The 22,574-nt window shown below is 38.1% G+C and overlaps 1 protein-coding gene and 1 long non-coding RNA gene across 2 annotated transcripts; one reads left to right on the top strand and one right to left on the bottom strand.

The window, feature by feature from the left end:
• Positions 1 to 816: 816 nt before the first annotated feature.
• B9d1 (B9 domain-containing protein 1) lies at positions 817 to 21,450 on the top strand. The gene is made up of 5 exons (XM_019042782.2): positions 817 to 1,528; positions 10,732 to 10,843; positions 13,448 to 13,556; positions 17,644 to 17,762; positions 18,831 to 21,450. The coding sequence occupies exons 1-5, from the start codon at positions 1,394 to 1,396 to the stop codon at positions 18,965 to 18,967; spliced, it is 612 nt and encodes a 203-aa protein (XP_018898327.1). The 5' UTR covers positions 817 to 1,393; the 3' UTR covers positions 18,968 to 21,450.
• LOC140226124 (uncharacterized) lies at positions 5,634 to 8,645 on the bottom strand. Its single transcript, XR_011900911.1, has 3 exons — positions 8,205 to 8,645; positions 6,983 to 7,189; positions 5,634 to 6,043 (listed from the first exon to the last, which is right to left on the bottom strand). It is a non-coding gene; the product is annotated as an uncharacterized lncRNA (long non-coding RNA).
• Positions 21,451 to 22,574: the final 1,124 nt, after the last annotated feature.

The raw sequence follows: 22,574 nt of genomic DNA on the forward strand, positions 1-22,574 counted from the left end.
ATAACGCAAAAAGGCGAGAAACGCCCAGAGCGCAATATAATGTAATGTTATGTTCGTCCTATTCCCTGAATATTTTTAGGACATGTTTTCAGGCCGAGTTTTCTTTAAAAGTTCATTACCAGGATGGATCGGCGGTGCTCTCTGACTGAAAATTGTATATGAAAAGAGCAGAATCGAAACGAAGGGGTATGAAGGTTACGCCACATAGCTTTGTTTCGCCTTCAATTTTCGAAGTAGACCAGAATGCATACCCCATGTAGCCACTAATGTCTATGCGACCATGCATAAGTTGGTTTACAAGTCTTGATGCTAACTCTATCGTTTTAAAATTCAGGTCTTGATGATTCATTATAGATACCCATCAATAAAAAATAATTATTCACTCTACATTTTAAATAAGGAACTCAGTACTTCTTCGACGTACATGGTCTCACCGACTATGCGTCGGCGCTCGAAGAATATCAAAAGTTGTATGAAAAAACATTTTGCGCCGATGCAGATTCATTCCTATTTTATTTTGTCAATGAAGATTTGTGTAGGTTATTTTTTGGAATTAATAATATTTTTTCTTCATAGTGCGCGGTCGTATACAGTTACCTAACTTCTTTCCCTCAAGAAAAAATAAAACAACGGTGGAGATGTCTTAGTGTCGCAACCGAGTTTAAGCATTCATCATTGCAGCGGGATGATAATTGAAATTGATAGACAAAGCAATTGACTGAGAAGACAAAATGGAAATGGAACAATCCATTTAAGTAGTCGAAACTGGTCGTTGTTATAGACTAAAGGGGAATATGATGGACCGCAACTATAGGATTTTTGGTCGGTTGCCGCCCGTTAGTAGCCTGTACATAGCTCCTTTGTCTGTTGCAACCACCCGCCTCCACCAATGGGATCGCTCAATTTTCTCTTTGACCTATTCCCCTATCGCTTTGTTTATCGCAATTTCAATAATCAGTCTGCAGTGCGCCAACCGCGCGGGTCTTCTTGGCGGGAAATTAACACGAAGGGGGTGGCAGCCCTTTGTTATGACGAAGGAAAACATTGTTGCCCAGCAACGTAACGCCAGGCCCCCCAGAAACGAATCATAAAACGCATCAACTTCATATAATAATAAGTGCGTAACCGGTTGAGAGATGATTCCCATGTGTGAAAATAAGAACAAAACAATGCACTTTCTCCTCTCGCTCGAATTTTACTAGATCTACCTCCCTCGCGAATGAGAGACCGAGAGCTTTCCGCGGTGTCAAGTTTAAATGCTTAGCGCCACCCGGCAGTCAACCGTAAGTCCATGGGCGCGTGGTGATTTTTACAGTAAAACAACGTTCTCTCCCAATTTACTGAAGTGCCGAATCACCATTTTTCTTGTGCAAATTGGGATACATGAGGGAGGATGACCACACAGCTCAGAACGGTGGGCTTCCTGGTATCAGTTTCTGGACAGATAAAAACTGGAGATTTTCCTGGTTGCAGCAAAGTTTACTGTAAATATTCATTCACACACGGAACCGATTGGGAAATGACCTCTGTGAGTAATTTTTTTTTATACTAAATGGCAGCCTAACCGCTTTTCTGTGTCGCCGAGGAGAGCTGTAATTTTCGAAATCGAGTTTTTTTCTAAAATTCTAAACACTTCATCGGACGAGTGAGCTGTAATTACTGCTGTCGTGTGCAAATTGACAACCTTTCTTACTGATTTTCTATTTTGAAGGTTTGCTTGGTTTCACGTCCATAGTGCCAAAGAATGTAATTTGTATGTCCTGCGCAATTTTAACACATTTTTTTAAAAAAAAAATTATGTGAAATGTTAAACCATCATAAACAAATAGGTAAGCAGTTTTTACATATAAAACGAAAAAAATATCATACTTTTATTTTTTAAAAAACACCGCGTGAAACGGGTTTCCTGCGTATGTTATCTTACGTGAAAAATTTTAAAGTTTTCTGCTCAAACAAAATTTCGATCTATGTTCTCAAAACTTCAATTTCATATATTATTCAGAGAGAACATATACTGGAAAAAAAACACACCGGATCTAGAGTCCTGACTCTTGAAAACATTGACAAGAAAAAGGACTCTTGATTCAATCAGATTTAAGCTTAAATCAAAAGGAAATCCGCTCAAATTAGGAGGCTTGGTTCTTGATTTAAGCTTGAATCTGATTGAATCAAGAGTATTTTTTCTTGTCGATGTTTTTAAGAGTCTGGATTCTAGATCCAATGTGATTTTTTTTTTCCAGTGTACAATACAATTGCGTTTTTAAACTTGCTATCATCTCGGTAACGCGCGGCAGTGATGAGCTTTTAAGGTGATTCCAAGTGATCTAGGGAAGGCAACCGCCACCACGTAGCGCTGCTACGTGAGTGAGTCTTCAGGAAGGAATTGTCGTCGCCACTTTGATTTTTATGAAGGAAATCGATCCATAACGTGTAGCCGCATAAATTCTGAGCACAATGATACCAAATTTGTCAAGAATTATTGCAAAAATATACCCGAAAGTACGGGAACGGATTTTACATAGGGTATCGTAATGAGTAAGAGAGAGATAGCGATATGCCGATGTCAGCTGCATGCTGCATGGTTGCCGTTGCGGTTGCCCAATTCCTACTTTTGGGTTGCCCCGTGAATCCCCTGATTGTTTTGATTTCGTTTTCTGAGTTCTCATTCTGCAAGTAGATTGCTGACTATCGTATTAGAAATGCAATAGTGAGAATATTCATCCGTGTAAGATGTGTCGTAAAATGTGTCAACTATCGTTTTCGCGACAAGTTTGAACCAGATTTGTGCTAATACCATAAATTATGTAAATTCATTATTTGTTTCATGTTTGTTTCCATACAAGTTTGGAGGTTAGCAATGAACAGTTCCTTTGCTCCTTGATGTAGATACATAACAATATTTTTTACATTGGATGTTTGACACTGCAAAAGCAGTGAACCATTACAAAATTGTGATGTCAGGTAATACAGCCTCCCACTACCTTGTTGTTTCGAATTCAGGTGTATCGATGATACTTCGCCAATGGTTTCGTTACAGCACTGAAAACCTAACAAAGAAAGTTACGCAGTCTTTGATTCAACCCTCTTTCTCCTCCCCAATTCTATCTTTCGTAGATGCCTTTACAAGCCTCTGAATGTTTCATAGAGTGCCTGCTTCAAACTTCCATCCCGACTGTGATCTTCCTCATAATGGTCGTAGAACGTCCAAATAGTTGGCCAACCTATAGAGTGCGGAAGAATTATTCCATCCATTAGACCTTGAAAGTAATTGTAAGAACGAGGATGGAAAATCCTCCTTCCCATGTTGAATGCCTGACAACTAACTTCCTCAAGTAGCCCGATTGTTGAAACTTTAACTGGCTATGTCAGCAAGATAAGACAAGATATTGCCCCATCTGCGCTGCGTAATATATCGATTTCCGATTCTTGTCGTGCCGACATAAATGTAAAAAATCAGGCTGCTGATTGTGATTGTGATGACACTTAGTGATCACAGGTGTCGCGAAAGGAAAAGTGGAGACAGCTCTGTGACAGAATTCATGTTTCTTGCCATAAGATATAGGAGTGTGGAGTTGGGTTGATCCACTGACCTAGCAATGTGAAATTAGTATTAGGTATGATAAAGCTCAGAAAAACACATAATTGGTCCGTCCCGTTCTGTCCTCAACATCATGTGATCAAGAGTGTTTTGGGGTCTTTCCAAAGGTCAGTTCGTGTCCTCTCAATGAGAAGAACTTGATTTTGGAAAGGCCTGCTGGCATTACTTTCACTCATCAAAACCAAAACTAAAGCATTTAATGCTAAGCAGCCACTTGAGGTAAGAAATCACAAGACATCAAAATTCAATCAGAATTGAAAATACTGAAGTAAGTATTTAATTTTACTTTTTTCAGTATTGACTTAACTTAAAATAATTCATGTCGCTAAGTGTACTTACTCCTCACTATCAATCGTAAATTCACTTCCACTAAATTTTGTCTCAATAACTATTTGAATCACGCAGGTCACTAGTTCAAGACAAGTTCTGTTATTGGACCAATCTCAAATTAAATTTGATCGATCTCTCCCTGCCGGTTCCGTTTGAAGATTTCAAAATACCTTCGTTTCGTCAACTTAGTAATGGGCAATTTTCCCTACAGAACTGTTACGTTTAAGTTACCAAATTTCTGTTGAATGAGAGGAACAGTTGCACAAGCATAGTAACAACAAAAGCGCTATAAAGTTTTGAATTTCTTTCTTTCAGATGTTGGCTTGCATAAATTCTATTTTTACAAAATCATAGGTCAATAAATCAATTCAAGAGACCTGAATAAATCCTGTCTGTGAAAATTTGAATTAAAATTATACCTTGGAAACTGCTTCAGATTAGATTGCTTTTAAATCTCATAAAATGTTTTATCCTCTTTTATGCTTCAAACTTTCTGTTCTTGAATTTCTTAAATTTTCTTTTGAAAGTTAAGTATAAGGGTTCTCAGACGTTCAATTAAAGCAACATACATACTTTTAACATTTCAGTTGACAGATTCTGAAGATAAGAAGCTTGAGATGAGGTCTGCCGTGCTAAGGAAAAATGCTGTATGGACCTTCAGGCGTTGCCAAATTTCCTTTGATAAAATACAAATTTCCTGGTAAACTTATGAATATCTTCCTTCCAATTTTTCAGATAATTTTGTTCACAACTTAACCTAAAGCCCCTGAAAATTTCAAGGGAGAATATTCATATCTTTCCTCCAAAATAAACATTTTGTAGGAGGAAATCTGGTAACTCTCGAATGTTCATAGGACGTTTTTCCTTGGCACGGCAGAGATGTACTTCACATTCTAGAAGCAAAAGGGAGCATTTCCCTCACTTCCTTCTCTCACAGGGAAGATTGTGGATCAAAGCAAGAAATTTCCTATACCTATAAGTTCCAGGCTACTTGGTTTAACAATACAAGGAAACCCTCGAAGAAAAACATACCTACAATGCATATTAACGTTCCAACATATTCCAGACTTCCCCCTCCTTGCTCTGAACTTGACAGGAAAATTTTATGCATACATTTACTTTGTTGAAATTGATAAAAAAAAAAACCTTGAGAAAGTAATGACGTTTTAATTTCAAAATTAGTACTTAACTATTTTTAATCATTTACATTTTTTATTTTTAAATTCATATGATCCCTGCAAACAGAAGAAATTTCATTCCATCTAGGATTCATATTTTTCTTGCTTTTAATTTTTCTCATGAGGAAAAACGTTTGTCAAATCGTTTACAATTTTTCTAGAGAAAACCTCAAGTTAAACTAGATGATCGCAGCAAACAGGTTACTGTAAGAATGGAACTCAGAAAATATATAACTTCTTTAAGTTGCGCAAAACTGGATGGTTTTATCCTGTTTATTCTCAGAGGTCCAGTGGCGAGGCGTGAATGATCGGTTACCGATATCTCCAGATTTGAAGCTATGGTAATGAATCGCTTATTAAAAGTATTCGTTGCTAACACCCTGTTTATTGATCCATTTCCATAGGTTTAAAGGGTCGATCAATGGATATATCGCAAAGCACGCCCTGCCACTGCAGAGGTCCATAGTTGTTTTCAATAAAGCTTACCAAAATCTTTAAAAGTGTGAATGAATGAAAACCAGCAAAACTTATCTAAGAAAGAAAATAAAAAATTTATTAAGATAATGAGAGAAAATTTACACACATTAAGAGAGACGCTGCCAGACCATTCTAACTATGACTTATTTATTCTAACTTCAAATACTATGATACTCTGATTTCTAACCCTTTAGGATACCTACATGTAACGTTTGAGTTTTAGCGATTAAATTTAAAGAGTAATTTCTAGAACTAAAAAAAGTAAGATAGGTAAGACTAAGGGGGAAAACGATGCTCCTTGTGGCGTCTGAAGAAAATTTGAAGCCAGTCAGTCCCTACTGAGATGTGGAAAATTTCACCGATAGCGACAAGATAGACCCAGCATTTACTCTAAGTCCAGTTCCAGTTCTGGAATATGGGAGCACAGGATTGTCTGATTCATATGACTGGGGTGGTCTCTCTGCAAAAGAACATAAGGTATTTCATCAAAATTAAAAACTAAACAGTTTAGAAAATGATTATTGTTAAGTAGCATTTGACGAGCACAAAGACATGGAAGGTAGCCAACAAGACAATCCGATTTGATTGCCACATCCGGAAGTTACAGGAGAAGAGGGGAATGAAAATCACAGAAACCTCCCAGGAGAAGGGAGGGGATTCCCAACAATAATTCACTGATTCTTCGCCTCTCATGAGAATTCTTGGTAGAAAAGGACAATAGAGAACAGAGTGCAATGGCTAAGGCCGAAAAATATCCTTCCATTGAAACGTTTCAAAAGCCTTCTATTATATTTTTTGTTCTTCTGAAAAATAAACTGACAAAAATATATAATTCAAATTGTTATGAAAATATTTACGATTGTGTTAGAAATTATACAGAATATTTTAAGGAAAACTGTTGGTTCATGTATTCCTTAAAAAATTAATAAAGCATGAGCGGAGGTATAAGCACATTGCATTTGGAGGTGCACAAACAATTTCTACCGTACAGAACTCTTCTTGAACTTATTTTGAATAGACCCGTGTACTTAGCTAAATTTCTCAAAACAGTGTGTTACGACCCTCTAGATCTGAGCTACTCACATAGTCTCTGTGATTAATGAACGTGGATTCACTAATTAGCTAATTTTTTCTTTCCTTACCTCCTTGGAGAGAGTTCACCAATTTCAGAGTTGGCATGAGGCGAATTATGAATTTTCTTTCTGAGGGAGGTAGGGGGTCGCAGTGCACTTGCATCAAGGAGGGTCAGTGAGCAAGGGAAGGCACCCACCTGGGGTAGTGGGGCACACCTACAGCTTCAAGGAGAGATCTTTTACATTCTTTGATTTCACAGAAAAAATGTTGATAAAATTTTGCAGAATACAAAAATATCGCGTAGATATTTTGCAAAATCCCTTACCTTTTCTGGAGAGCACCCTCTATCTCCAAAGGTCCAAAGGTCACTGGTGCCCACTCTGGTTGGATCAGATCACAAGAATTGGTGTTCATTGAGTTAAACGTCCGGTTCTGGCAATGTCCTTACAGAGAATCCCAGTAGAGAGTGACAGGATTCACTAAAATTAATGCTGCATCAGTATGATCCTTTGACTTGACACTTGGACACCTCCTGGAAAAGAAACATGCATTCCTGATGAAATGAATGGCAAAGGATGGTTTTTCAGAGCAGAACATTGTATAGAAAATTTCTGTAAAATAAGCCAAGTACCTAAGTAGGCACTCTTAATAATCTACTCGATCGTCCCTCCCTCAACTGCAAAGCTCATATTATCCAGAAATTGAAGGTACCTCTTACCTGTTCAAGCATTCATTTCCTTTCTAAAATTACTTACCGTTTAAGTAATTTCTATTATCGTGTCCATCCTCTCATTCAATGAACCAAATCAAAGTTCGGTCAGAGCATACTTCAATTGGACCGCGTTAAACAGAAAGGAACCAAGCCACATCAGCTATTGCCAAAGTTAACCGGGCCATTTAGTTTTTTACGAGAGGACGTTTGTGTGGATTCCTTTGAAATTTTTAAGGAATTAGCTTCATACTCTAGAGAAAATCCACTGAAATTTGCACAAAAATCCGCACAACCGTTTTCATGTAAAAATTTAAATTGCCCGATTAAATTTGGCAATAGCTGATGTGGCTTGGTTCCTTTCTGTTTAACGCAGTCCAATTACAATTGACTTAATATTCCAGAGATACTGAAAGTTAGGTAAGCAACAGGAAAAATTCACTGAACACACATATATTTTTTAAAAATGCATAAAACTTCCCCTTTGAATTTTTGGGTCAGCCACCATCCCCTTACAACATAGTCAGTGTCGCGCTATTCCTTCGCTGGTATCCTTGTCAAAAGATTTCAGCCTTTTAAGGTGTGGGGTCGGAAATCTAGCTGTCTTTGCTCATTGATTTTAATTCATGATTCAAGATAGGTCTTTGGTTCGTCTCTGAGAGTGCATAAACATACTCGGAACATACAGCGCTTTCATTTACCAACTAATGAGAATTGTTGGCGCAAATATAGTGTTCACCCCAGTCTCCGTATATTTTGCTTGTTCCTCTAAAGTATTTCCGCCTACTGGAATAATAGGGGTTGCGTTTGAAGAAGTAAATAGAGTGTAAGAACTTACCTAAGTTACAGTGCGGTGAGCAGGTCCAGTGCGCTCGATTCCGTCCCAAAATCTTGTTAAACACAAGTTCCACACGCGATTTTTCCACAATGATGGCATTAGAATAACAAGCAAGAAAAAAACGGGAAATTCTATTCCTTATACGTAAAGGCGGTAGAGTCTTTATCAGATAAACAATTTGAACATTGTATATTGTGCAGATAAACAGAAGACATAACCTAAAGTTAGGTAAACAAAACAACAACAATCATGGCGGTCACTTTTCTCACGGCCGCTTTTCCTCACCTCAAAATCTGTTACCGTACTTTCACCTCGTAAACTGAATCAATCTCGATGAAAAATACATCAAAAAATAATACAAAAAATTAGCTATAAGTTATGGATCCGATTTGGGAAATCTTCGCAGGGAATTTGAAGTAATAGACGATTTACTGGTCGCTTCAGAAAAACGACTAGTGGCGCTCTCTGCGCGGATACGAGCTGTCCCTAGATCACTTGGAATCACCTTAACAGCCGACAAAACCATCGAGGCATGACGATTGTTTCGTCAATTTGACTTATTTCTAGTGGAGTTACCCACTCACGTACTCGGGATATAACCTGCAGCAAATCAGTGGCAAAGCGTGAGTGATCGATTATCGATATTTTCCCATTTGAAGCTATCGTAAAGAATCGAGTATTTAGGCGTTCGCAGCGAACACCCTGTTTCGATTCTTTTCCATAGGTTTAAATGGCGTATCCATCGATATATTGCAAAAGCACGCCACGCCACTGCAGCAAACGTGGATCCTCAGACGGCAAAAAATTGACTATGCCTCATTCTGCACCGTTCAAAATTACGCGCATGTATGTGAGTAAATCTTAACAGACGAGATTAGAGTATCAGCCCTGTTTGACTATATAGTTTGTGTACAGTCTAAATTTGACTGCATTTTGAAATTAAGAACTCTAATTTCGGGCTGGTTTTAGAAACAGTTTTTGTGCCTTTAGTTTCCGCAGGTAGTTTCCTCCATGGATGAGCTACCCTGGTGAAAATTGGCAGTAGAATCTCTGTTCCAAAATACCATAGACGTATACAGCCGGCTGTAAGATTTCCTATAACTTCTACAGCCGGCAACACAATTTCTTATAGCCTTTCATAGCCGATAGCGATTAAGCAACAGCCTGGCGATAAAGTGTATGCGAAACGTTACTAATTACGGATGCTAGGACTCAGTGAGTTTTTGGACTACCGCTCTCTTTTTGTGCCGTAGTATCTTGATTTATTTTGAGAGGAAAGCTCCGTACTTTTGATGGATGCCTGCCATTGGTAATATATTATAGCGCCTTCAGTTTCGTATGATACTGTGCAATACCTCTGGTGTGAAATAGTTGCTTCAAGTGCCGTGGCATGCTGCGGCGCGGCAGGCGGGCAGCCAGCGCGAAACGCGCATTGGCGCCTACAAACCTAACAGGGATACTTCACGCATTGCGCAATGCGTGAAGTATCCCTGTTAGGTTTGTAGGCGCCAGTGCGTCGCCGCTCCGCTTTGTGTTAGGCTCTAATATTTAATCTCGTGGAGTCAGCGTTTTCAACTCATGACTTTGAAATGTTTGCACACTCTGTATGGATTATTCTCATTTTAATTGATGAAAAAAATATGTAGTAAAGGAAAATATAATGTGCGTTTTGTAAATATTAAGGTAATTCCGTACAAACTTAAGGATTTACAAAGCACACGAATTTCTACACAATTTCTTATAGCCTTTTATAGCCGATGGCGAAAAAGCAACAGCCAGGCGATAAAGTGTAAAGCCCGGCGATAGGAACTATAGCCCGGCTGTATAATTTTTTATCGCTTCGTGTAGCCCGGCCGTATGATTTTCTCCGCATTCTACAGCCAGCTATATGATTGTCCTTCTTTAGCCGGCTATAAGAATTCCTATGGTATTTTGAAACGCAGTTCTCATCGCCAATTTTTACCAGGGAAAAATGGACCGCGTTTAGCGGGAAGGAACCAAGCCACATCAGCCATTGCCATATTTACTGGGCAATTTAATTTTGTACAAGAAAATGTGTGTGGGGATTCCTTGGAAAATTTTAAAGAATTTGTTTTGCACGGCGCAGAAAATTCACTGAAATTTGCACAAAAATCTGCAGAGCCGTTTTCAAAGTAAAACATTAAATTACTAAATTAAACTTGGCGATAGCTTGATGTGGCTTGGTTCCTTCCTACTCAACGCCGTCCTAATCATCTTAATCGTCAGGACGAAGTTTTACCAAATCTTTTAAGAGGCGTAAGATTTGTACATAGATTACAAATTACAAAAGCAAATCGTCACGTAGATAACTATTCCTGTAAGTTATCTGGCCCATCTCAAAAATCGAAGGCGAAATATCACTGCGCAACCTCCAAACTTCTTTCGTGCCTACTATGTCTCCTCAGAGTTTTCAGTCGGGAAGTGCTACATATCGATGTATACTTTAAATTAAATTTTGGAATATGTGGCTCCGCTTTATTAAGATATTCTTCACATTTTCTTTCAGGGTATCGACGAAGGAATCACCCAAACATCCAAAAAAAGTCAAGATGACCAACAAATATTCGTTTGGAACTTCCCGATTGAAATAACCTTTAGAAGCACAAACCCATACGGATGTAAGTTTACTTTTTCAAAATTTTCAATATTGGGCTTCATTTTGCGATTCAGGAACTTACTATTTCCGGTTCATTTTAAAAACAACATAAAGCCCTATCGATTTCCGAATGGAGGTAGGTGCTTTCGTAGGTGAGCGACAAAAATCTGTTTCCATCGCGAAATTGATTTCATGTTTTATATGCTGTACTCCCCTAGATCCATAGTTCTGACCGGTCTCGTTATTAAAAGTTTTGGTTTTAAATTGATCTCGGGGTCCAGGCCCCCAAATTTGGCTCTGATATTCGGACGGAATAAACTGAAATCAGCCTAACTACATTTCTCGTTCCTAATTTCCTCTCAAGTTTTATCCTCTAAACTTTGAGCCAAAAAATTTAAGACTTGCATGTTTCCTCCGGTTCGTCATGAAGAATATTCTTTAAAAAAATTTCAAGTTAGAATGATGATTTCTTTTGTGCTGAAAAAATAAAACATGAATGTAAATGTGGGCGCCCAATGAAAGGTTGGAGGGAAGGGATTGAAGCGGAAATGTTAAGGTGCTCAATCCCCCAAGATTTGTGGTTTGAAAGAGAGCAGTGGAGGTTAGGAGTCGTAGAGCGCGAGGGAGTGCTGTAAAGCGACTTGTATGTATGTATGTAAATGTACTGCATTTTGGATCATGGAACTACAATATCTGGCTCATTCGTAAAAACATCTATCTGCGTGGAAAAACTAATGGCACGTATGTTGGTCCTGAAATGAGCCAGAAATTGTAGTTCCTAATGTAGCAAACCATGAATTTTCTGATGTAGCCAGGCTAATTCCGGAAAATCCTCCCATCTGGGTTTCATTTAGCAATTCGGAACAACAATTTCTGGCTCATCTGTAAAAATACGCGGAAACCGATGGCACATACGTCATTTCTAAACTGAGCCAATGCTTTTAATTCGAATTGCAAAATGTAGTCCATTTAATCTCTTGATTCGGCGCCACTGTGCAGAGTAGAGTAACCTATATGAAGAAGATGAAGATGAAGAAAAAAAAGAAACATAAAACTAAAAAAAAAAAAAACATGTCCCATTGTTCTCCAAGTTTTTTCTCGGCGATACTTCACCATAACGGAACCACCAATCTTTAAAAAACACACATTATATTATTATTCTCCTTTCATAAATTGATACATATTTTTTCCCCATCAATTTAAATGAGAATAATCATTGCAGAGTGTACAAACATTTCAAAATCATGAGTTAAAAAACGCTGAATATGCGAGTATAAATATTAAAGCCTAACAGAGCGGAGCGGCGCGGCGTGCTGCCAGCGCGAGAGGCTCACTGGCGCCTACAAACCTAAGTGGATACTTCTCGCATTGCACAATGCTTGAAGTATCCACTTAGGTTTGTAGGCGCCAATGCGTGTTTTGCGCTGACCGCACGCCGCGCCGCGCCGCTCCGCTCTGTTAGGCTTTAATATTTATACTCGCATATTCAGCGATTTTTAACTCATGATTTTGAAATGTTTGCACACTCTGCAATGATTATTCTCATTTAAATTGATGGGGAAAAAATATGTATCAATTTATGAAAGGAGAATAATAATATAATGTGTGTTTTTTAAAGATTGGTGGTTCCGTGTCATGGTTATCGTCCTACGGTATCGTCAACTGTATACGCATACATCCTTTGAACATAAATATTCGCAGCTAAGCGTGCAAGCTAAAGAATGGGCCTGTTGCAAACTTTTGCTAGAGCAAAACTAAGAGTTGTTTCTTATAGATAATGCCTCAAAAATCACGATCAGCGCATCGGCAAACTCTGAAATGCACTCATAACTTCACAATCTGCGTAAGAAATTTGCGGTTTTTTGAGCTTCCCGCTTCAAAAACGATACTACGGCACAGGTGAACATTTTGTAAGAGGAGTCGTTCCATCGTCGGCAATAACCATCATGGCCGACGCCAATCCGCCAAAACACGTTTGATGGGACGAGATAACACCTGAACTGGATTAGACCAGATAACAATCGGTGTGTTAACGTTCATATTTTCCACGCCCGAATTGATTGACCTTGAACTCTCCTTGAATTACGCGCGGAACTGCGTGTAAGAGTCGGCCATGATGAATATCGCCGACGATGGAGCGACTCCTCTAACAAAATGTTCACCTATGCCGTAGTATCGTTTTTGAAGCGGGAAGCTTAAAAAAACGCAAATTTCTTACGCAGATTGTGAAGTTATGAGTGCATTTCAGACTTTGCCGATGCGCTCATCGTGATTTTTGAGGCATTATCTACAAGAAACAACTCTTATTTTTGCTCTAGCAAAAGTTTGCAACAGGCCCATTACGAAAACTAAAGCGCCTGCAACTTTGCGTGCAAGCAACAGACACATCTTTCGCGTACGAGTAGTTGCATTCAGGCTGAGCCATGAACAAAGTTGCAGTGCCCTCAGAATTTGTACATTTGATAACTAGCTAACTGAAGTCGTTCGCAAACGATCGGTTTCTACTTCTCTTGTGTCATTCTTCGTGGGTTAAAACTTAGATGAACATGAATTTTTTTCTTTATAGCTTTCTCCTCTTTCGACTCTTGTACGATTACGTAATTAATGAACTCCATAATTTTTTCAGGGCCTCAATTAATATTAAGTGTGTTTGGTTTGGATTCGTTTGGTAATGATACCATCCAAGGTTACGGAGTTTGTCACATTCCAATCAGTACTGGCAATCATTCGAAGAGGTAACAAATTATGGTTTTAATAGTTATTTTTTGTAGGTATCTTTTAGTTCCAGAAAAATCTTGTGGTTGATGCCCTTTTTTTGTTTATTTTTTTCTTTGGCACATAATGTAGCAACATCAACATCACTGGCTGTGCTTTAAATCTGTTCCTTTTGATATACTGCGTATTTTGCCGGGTCAGACAGAATTTGGTGGTATCTCTTTTTCGGCTTTCCCCCTGCCTCCAAAAATATTGCAACGATGTGTGCTCAAAATCAAAATTACTAATGGGTGGATTTCTGTAGATTTTCATTTTGCTGTCGCCGGATGATTTCAAGGCGGTCATCTACGAAATATGTCTAACTTATTTTTTTTTTACACTTCGGTAGGTCTTGGCAATCTTAAAAAATTGTTAAATCTACTTTAAATGCCGAAGCATACTTTCGGGAATTTTTTTAATAGTGCAAATGTCAACTCCGGCTAATGTCGCCAGGCTAAATTCGAACACAAGAACTGTTCTGCTGACTTTTTGGCGGAGTCCTGCACAATTTTGATGCTTTATTTAAATTGTTGAATAGATTGGGTCTACTGAAAAGTTGTTAGAAAACTATTTAAAAGTCAGGGGAACGTGCACCATACATAGAAAGTTGTGTCACTAGCTTTGGTGTCAACTCTGGCGGAGCTATTTTCGCGCATTCCGGAGCAAACAGCGGATAGTGCGCGCGCAGGGTAGCCATCGTAATTGTGTTTTTTCAAGAGTTGGAGGTCCCGGGCTATCGGAAACACTGCTTTGATAAACATAAGTAAACCTTTTCTGCATCAAATATTTGGATTTCTAAAAATGGTAATTTGAAACTGTCAACTCCATTTATGTTAAAATTTCATACTGGGGAAGTGGCGCCAGTGATATAATTCAGTATATAATGTACCTGCACGATCGAACCTCAAAACAATCGGTTTTGTTTGTATTCCGCATCGTGAACACTTTCTTTCCCGCGAAAAACACTCAAATGTCAACTCCGGCCGCGTCAACTCCGACCTTGTCAACTCCGGCCCAATGACGTTTAACGTTATTAAGCTGAACTTTATTCGACATTCGTGTAATATTTTTGTTCAATTGTTTGTTCCAGTTCATTAGATTTCAGTCTTTAGTTAAATATTCGTTATTTTTTTCAAATAACTTTGTTTTGTAATTTCACCTATGTCAACTCCGGCCCAATGACGTTTAACATTGTAAAACATAGCTCTTATTTGACATTCGTGTAATATTTTTGTTCAATTGTTTGTCCCAGTTCATTAGATTTCAGTCTTTAGTAAAATATTCGTTATTTTTTCAAATAACTTTATTTTGTAATTTCATCTATGTCAACTCCGACCTTATCGATTCCGGCCAAATGGCGTTTAACGTTGTAAAACTGAGCTTTATTTGACATTCGTGTAACATTTTTGTTCAATTGTTTGTTCCAGTTCATTAGATTTCAATCTTTAGTTAAACATTCCTTATTTTTTCAAATAACTTTGTTTTGTAATTTGATCTATGTCAACTCCGACCTTGTCGACTCCTGCCCAATGACGTTTAACGTTGTAAAACTGAGCTTTATTTGACATTCGTGTAATATTTTTGTTCAATTGTTTGTTCCAGTTCATTAGCTTTTAGTCTTTAGTTAAATATTCGTTATTTTTTCAAATAACTTCGTTCTGTAATTTCATCTATGTCAACTCCATACTACCTGTTAACTCCGGCCATCGGTGAAAAAACGACTGTAAAGACTATTTTTTTTATGAGAAGATTAGTTTAATTAAGGGTATCATTGAGAGTTTTAATGCATTTTCAGTATCTTCGATTCGTTTTTTTTCCTAGGAGGATTAAAACAAAAGTTTTTTTTTCAGAATATTAAGCCTTTTCCGTACTGAAATTCCAAAAATGACCATTTGTAAGTCATTTTAAAGTATTATCCTCATCCTTTTTTTATTCACTTGACTTCTCTTACTTGAAAGAGCAATAAAAATCCTTAAGTTGAAGGAAAGAAGCCTTGCAAGTACTAAATACAGGATGTGAAATGAGACTGGCTGGAGTTGACAAAGTAGACTTTTTTCGTTCACTTACTAGCAAAAAAAAAAAAAATTGGCCCTACAGAAGTTGACCCCTCCACTTAAATATGATTCTACATAGTATACTACTTCTAAAAAATGCTTTGTGGATTACCTACTGTAAAATTTTTTTTGAAGGAAAAAAAAATCCCAAAATGAAAATCTACAGAAATCCACCCTAATAGTCAGGGTCGGATTTACCTACTTTCCACCCTTGGGCCGCCTGTATTTTGCCGCTCCCTTCTCATTCGTTTTGGAATATCAATAAAAACCATCAAGTGAACGTGCCGGAGAGAAAGGGGTGTATAAGACGCGTGTACTCGTGTTTAACACATTTTTTGGGAAAGCCCTGTCAACACTACTAGCAAAAGGTCACGGAACATGGCGCGAAAGTTAAGTTCCGTAAACCTATCACTGTGTGGACAAGGCCTTCCATTTATAAGAAATGAACGAAAAAATTATGAAAGAATAAACATAAATGTGCGCGGCTTAATAATTTTAACTTCCGCCGCCGCTCTGACCGCGCTGTGTTTGGCGCAGTGCGTGAAGTATTCCTACAGTCTTGTAGGCGCTATACGTTTCACACCGACGACCGCTGCTGAGCGCACTGTTTTTGACGCAATACGTGAAGTATTCATGCGGTCTTGTAGGCCCTAATATGTGTTACATGGCGACCGCTGCGCCGAGGGTTTCTCCTTTTCATCTCAAGTCCTCAGAGGGTTTCTCATCAATGCTCTCTGCGCCGCATCGCTCCAAGCCAAATCGCGTGTTTGGTCTCTCTGCTAACTCAACCAATTAAAGGTGCTGTCTCTTGTATCACCGAAAGACTACAAAATTAAAAATTACTACACTCTCAGGAAATGAGAGATTTTGTATCCTTTTCTCGTTTGTAATTTTTTTCTGAATCCGATTTTTTTTATACTCACAAATAATAAAAATGCAAAATTTGCCACCCCCTAAATTGGGCCGCGGCCCATGTGGCCACCTTCTGAATCCGGCCTTATCAATACTGCACTCAGAAAAAGGAAAGTATATCGATGGTTAAAGTGCAAAGCCACGTATCTCCATTCCGATGATTTAGCATTGTCGCTTCTATTTTATTTTATTAAAGTACGACAAGCCGACTTTATAGATTGAAATATATACAGAATACTCTGCCAACAGAGAAGAAAAATCGATGAAGTTCTCAAGAAATCGCACGTCGCCGGTTTCCGGAGAAAAAATAAAGCTCGACAAGAAGTCTTTAACGTCGTAAACGGAGATTCGTGGTTTCGCACTTGGTCATCGATATTTATACCTATCTCTATACATGCAAATGGTCAAGAAGTCGTATCTCTGTTACACGGCTTGGAAAAAATTCATAATTCCTCTTAAAAATAAATTGCTCATCAACAAATAGATCGATTTACTCCGATTTTAAAACTAAAAAAAGAAAAAATCATCCTGCAACCTTGCACCATGTTTAATATAATATTGGCAAAACTACAGAAATGCGTACCCCGGTTTGCAAAGCTGCAGACTTCCTGTCAAATTAGATTTTTTGGAATGGTGTGAAGAATATCAGTGGCGAGGCGTGCATGATCGATTATCGATATTCCTCCATTTGAAGCTATGGTGAAACATCGATTATTACAGTGTTCGTTGCGAACACCTCATTTATCGATCCTTTTCCATAGGGTCAAATGACACACCGATAAACCGATTATGAAACCCCGCAAACGAAGTACCTGCGCGTTTTGGTAATTTCACAATCAATCTTAGGTTCTTGAATATTGGCAACACTGTTGTTGCTCCATTTAAATGTATGTAAAAGAATCGACTTTTAGTGTGGCGGTATGTTCCACCTACATCGAGAGTTTTAACGGATTTGAATAGAGAAGAAACAATGTTGCCAACTTGTAAAACCACCACTGCAATCGATGAAATATTAAACATTCTTAAAAATTTAGCACGCACATACTTACACATGAATACAAAAAACAACATCACAAAAAAAAAATTCCAATTTTGCCTCCAGCGTTGCAATGTATGTTCCGGAATCAAGTTCACTCCTACAGAAATTGACGTCTTGGCTTACCGGACGAAGGCCAGAATTTATCGATCCAAAAGTTATAGGTCAAGGTGCCGGTAGAGAAGGTAAGTGAATGGCAGATTTTTGTCTTGAGTATTCTAAAATCTTTTCTCATTGATAGATTTGGAGATAGTGAGGGTAAGCACAGGGTTTAATTGTTTTCTAGAGATCTTATAAGACATTGAAAAGACATGCTCTTAAATTGAATTAATGGTAATCATACCTAACATTAATTTTTTGTTAGTGCCATTTAAGAATCTTAAGGATTCATCTCGATATCGGATGAGTCAACTCACAAAAGTGGTAACTCGAGAAAAGATGAATATTGTTTATGGGAAATTTTACCTCTTTTAATCAGGGATTTTTAATTGCCATTAGAAAACATCGGCTATAACGTAGGGGCGCAAAATGTTTAAGAATTCTAAAATGTAAGCACGGACACATTGGAAAATCCATCTCGTCGGGGAGGGGGAAGGGTTGTGCCCCAGACATCATCTCACGATAGCACCTAACTTTTTAGGGGCGCCAAACAAAGTTCAGCCCGGGGGCGCTAAAACTGTAAATCCGGCCCTGATTTTAGCCCAGGCAATCGAGGATAGAATAGGGGTATACCTTGCAAAATTTAGGTGAAATCAGGTTATGATTGATTCCTATGTAATTTTTTACGCTGAATCCGAATTTTTGGTTTCCCAGCAAATTTTCCTCGTGACAACTCCGGAAAATCGGAAAAACCGCGAAAAATCACGTTTTTCCGGAGTTAGCACAAGGAAAATTTGTTGGGAAACCAAAAATTCGGATTCAGCGTAAAAAATTACATAGGAATCAATCATAACTTGATTTCGCCTAAATTTTGCAAGGTAAAATCCTTTAATGCCTGGACTATTTGTAGGTATGAGAAGCCTAGTTTTACGGAAATAAAAATTTGCCGGTGAGGTAAAATAGCAATTATAGATTCAATTCTTTGATAACCCAGTAGACGAATTTATACGTCTACGTCTCAAAATTATATCCATTGTGTATAAGTCAAAAGGTGCGATTATACCCTCTTGCTGTGGACTATTAACTGCCTAGGAAAGTTTCGCAGTCGTGTGATAAGCCGTCATTCTACTAAGATTTTATTTGCTTTTTTACAGTTACCAGAGTCCGGAGTCAAGGGAGAGTCATTTTAGATTTAAACGTTTTAACAAAGGATTTCGGACTGCATGGATACGACAACGTTCAAAGGTCTGCTATATCAGGGTCCGAGAGAGGTCATTTTAGTCGTGTTTAGGCCATCTTCAACCTAAGTAGAGCGTAATGGCTTCCGGCAAAAACATTTAATACCTCTTGGAGACCGACTCCATCAATTCCTTCACTAGGTACCGCATTGACTCAACCGTTGCTTTCGCGGGTTTTTCTTCTAAGTGCCCACAATTCAAATTATTCCTGGAAAGCTCCAAGTGCATAATGAAGATATTTTAGCAAAAAACAGCTCTTCAGTTTTGCGTCCTTTATCTTTAAAGGTTGGTTAAATTACAGTGAAATAAAATACGGCATTCACCGGTGGAGTTTTTTTGTCTTCTGGAGATAAAAAATCTATTCACAGATACCAGACTTTAACCAGTTCACGCTGATCTCATGGAGGTTTCGTATCCCTCACAAGAGGCAGTTCGGCCTACAAGCGGATCCAGATACCTTGGAGGGGGGGGGGGGGGAGAGTTGTGTAAGGCATGGAACTCCCCCACACAAGCGTTGGCTTTTGGGGGTTGATTTACTTAATATGAAAACCATAAATGTAAATTCTCGAATGAATGAATAAATATGTAAATAAATAATGGGGGTCCGGGGGCCTCCTTTGACACATTTCTGAATTTTTGAAGCAACTAATATGCAGCTTGAGTCAATTTCGTCATGAATAAGTACCAAATGTAAGCGTCTTTCCTCCGTTCCTTCCTTCTTTCTTTCTTCTCCTTTTCTTTCTCTTTTTTTTCGGGTGGACAGGAGCCGCCCATGGCTTGGCCCGCCACAAGGGTAAGGTTTAACGCGGTTAAAAAATGTAATGTGAGTTTGGCCAAAAAAATAGAAAATATATTATAAGATGGATGATACGAGGTAGTTATTTCCCTAAGAAAACAAATTAAAAATTAAAAAAAAAAAATTATCATATTTGAGCACAGCTCATCTAAGTTTACTGGGTTTACCTACTGGTTTACCTCCCTGATGGGCTTGTCCTGACTAAAAATAAACTCCACGACATTACACCGCAGAATCACTCGAGTGCAATAACATCGGCTGTGTGTCGAATGATATGCCATTCAAACCTATGGGAATAGATCGATTACCAGGGCGTCCACAACGAACACCATAATAATCGATTTTTCACCATAGTTTCAAACGGGATAATATTATCACGCCTCGCCTCTAGACAACGGTGAAGCTGTGACCTAAAATTTAATACGCCCATTTATTCTGTGATTCATGTATTACATATTATAGAACCAAAAAATTGAATATCAATTATTTTTCTCGCAGTAATTTATGTAATTATGAGTATATTTTATTTTACCCTCCTGTTCTCAATCAATATTGAATAGTAGTATTTTGGTCGTAAAATTTTGTCGGATGATTATATAATTGAATATTATCCTTAAAAATCCTTAAAAACCTATCCTTAGTATTATCAATGCAGAGTCAAAATCATGAGTTAAAAAACGCTGACTACGCGAGTATAAATATTAAAGCCTAACAGAGCGGAGCGGCGTGCTGCCAGGGCGAGAGGCTCACTGGCGCCTACAAACCCAAGTTGATACTTCACGCATTGCACAATGCTTGAAGTATCCACTTAGGTTTGCAGGCGTCAATGCGCGTTCCGCGCTGGCCGCCCGCCCGCCTTACGGCGGCGCCTGATGCAACTATTTCACAACAGAGGTGTTGCACAGTGTTATACTAAATTGAACGTATTAAGAATGACACCACATCTTACTTTTACTTTATTTTTACCTACATTATTTGATGTTCGGTTGCACTGTATATTGTTCAGGTCAGTGAGTTTTTCTCACCGTTATATTTGAGAGGCTTGGGGGACAAGGCGCATAAGAGTAGTTTTTGCTATTTCGAGAAATACGAGTTTGAAGTTTCGAAATCACATGGATCCTTACGTCGGAAAGAAAGCTCAAACTGACTTTATGATGCTTGAAAATTGGAATTTGGAAGCGAATTTATCACAGATCATGCATAAAGACTAGTTTTACTTGGAATCATTAATATCTCAATTTTTTCAAAAACTACACTTATGCGCCTTGTCCTCCAAGCCCCTCATTTCATAAGGTGTCTCTAGCGTAACATCAATCTCAGATGTGGAAGTCACCTTACACTTTTATTTCGTCACGTACTTCGTACCTATGCGAAACTTTTCTTGTGCCAAGTTTATGAAAATAAGAAATGGACAGCTCTAGAATGCTATATGGAGAAGTTGAACACAATTTTTTCCTATGTAAAATAGGTAATAATGGTGTAAGGTAATAATAGGTAATAAAGGTGTAAAATAGGTATGTAAACTATGTAAAATAGGGAATAGAGAAAAAATGATGCCAAACATCCAGCAATCCAGCACCTTGGTTTTATGTTTTCAACCGAGGTTCGATGAAATTGACTGATTTGGCCAGCCATGGAAATAAAACGCTCCAAAAAATGTTTTAAAATTTTATTTGAATTTTTCTGTATCTAATTGGCTAACATACCTATCTCTGATCAAATTTGATAACAAGTAAAATATATTTATTTACTCTAACAATACCATAAGAACAAATATTTGACAAAGAAAATAAGGCATTTAATTTGTTCAATTTGTATAATCACAACTGAGTTTTTTTTTCGCACTGTAAATTATCGATTGGTATAGACTGTGTCTTTCGAAACATGTTAGTTCCGGGGGACGATCTCAATAATGAGCCTCACCTAGATGAAGCATTTTGTCAGAAATGTTCAAAAACATTTGACTTTTGCAATAATGGGTGACATCTCAGTTGCGAGACATGCAAAAGTGTACTACTGAATTCCATTTTTCTAATGATAATTTTCCTCGATCGTTTTTACCGGGACTTTTTACAATTTACTTACAGATTTTTGGTAAAGTTTTCATGTTCAGAGAAATCTAAATCGACTTCTTATACCTACAGGAATTTCTTTTAATTGATAATGAAGGGTTTGAAATCTTCAATTTAACGAACTGTTCGTGATCTCTTAGATTTCGAAATTCACGAGAAACACAATAGCACCACGGGTTCTATCTCAAATCAAATCTCAAGCCACGAATGCTCGAATGCTGTTTTTACTCAGAAGTAATACCTCAGTCCCGTTGTTCAAAGTCAAAATGCCGTATCTTAATTCCGTTGCTTCCTATTCCAACTGACACATTTTTCACTACTGAGGCTGAGTCTTAAGCTATAATGAGATGTTTCCATTGAGACCTCATCACACACAAAAAAGAACTGTTTATTCTCGGTTTATTTCAGAAACAACACATCGACGATGAAACTCTCAAACCGCGTAGGTATTTCGGTTTGCGACATTGCAGTCATCTTTTATACTGTATTCATTTAAATGGAAAACTACTCAAACACTTTAAAACTTCCATGATACTTCTTCTATGTGCGGAGCAAATACTCGAAAAACTTCAAGGGGTGATGATGCCTTATGATCCTCTAAGAAATGAAATTAGGAGTGGGTGGAGGTATCAAAACATCGCAAACGAGGTACGTAGTTTAGGAGTTTCTCGTCTCCATCAACATGTGCTGACCATGGGTTAGTGATTTTATTGCTGAGCTCGAAAAATTGGTTCATTTCCCAAGTGGCACGGTTGCAAAAAGTTGCGACTCGATCGGTATATTTTTGCGACT

This window comes from Bemisia tabaci, chromosome 2 (genome assembly GCF_918797505.1).
Source record: "Bemisia tabaci chromosome 2, PGI_BMITA_v3".
Taxonomy (NCBI): Eukaryota; Metazoa; Arthropoda; class Insecta; order Hemiptera; family Aleyrodidae; genus Bemisia; species Bemisia tabaci.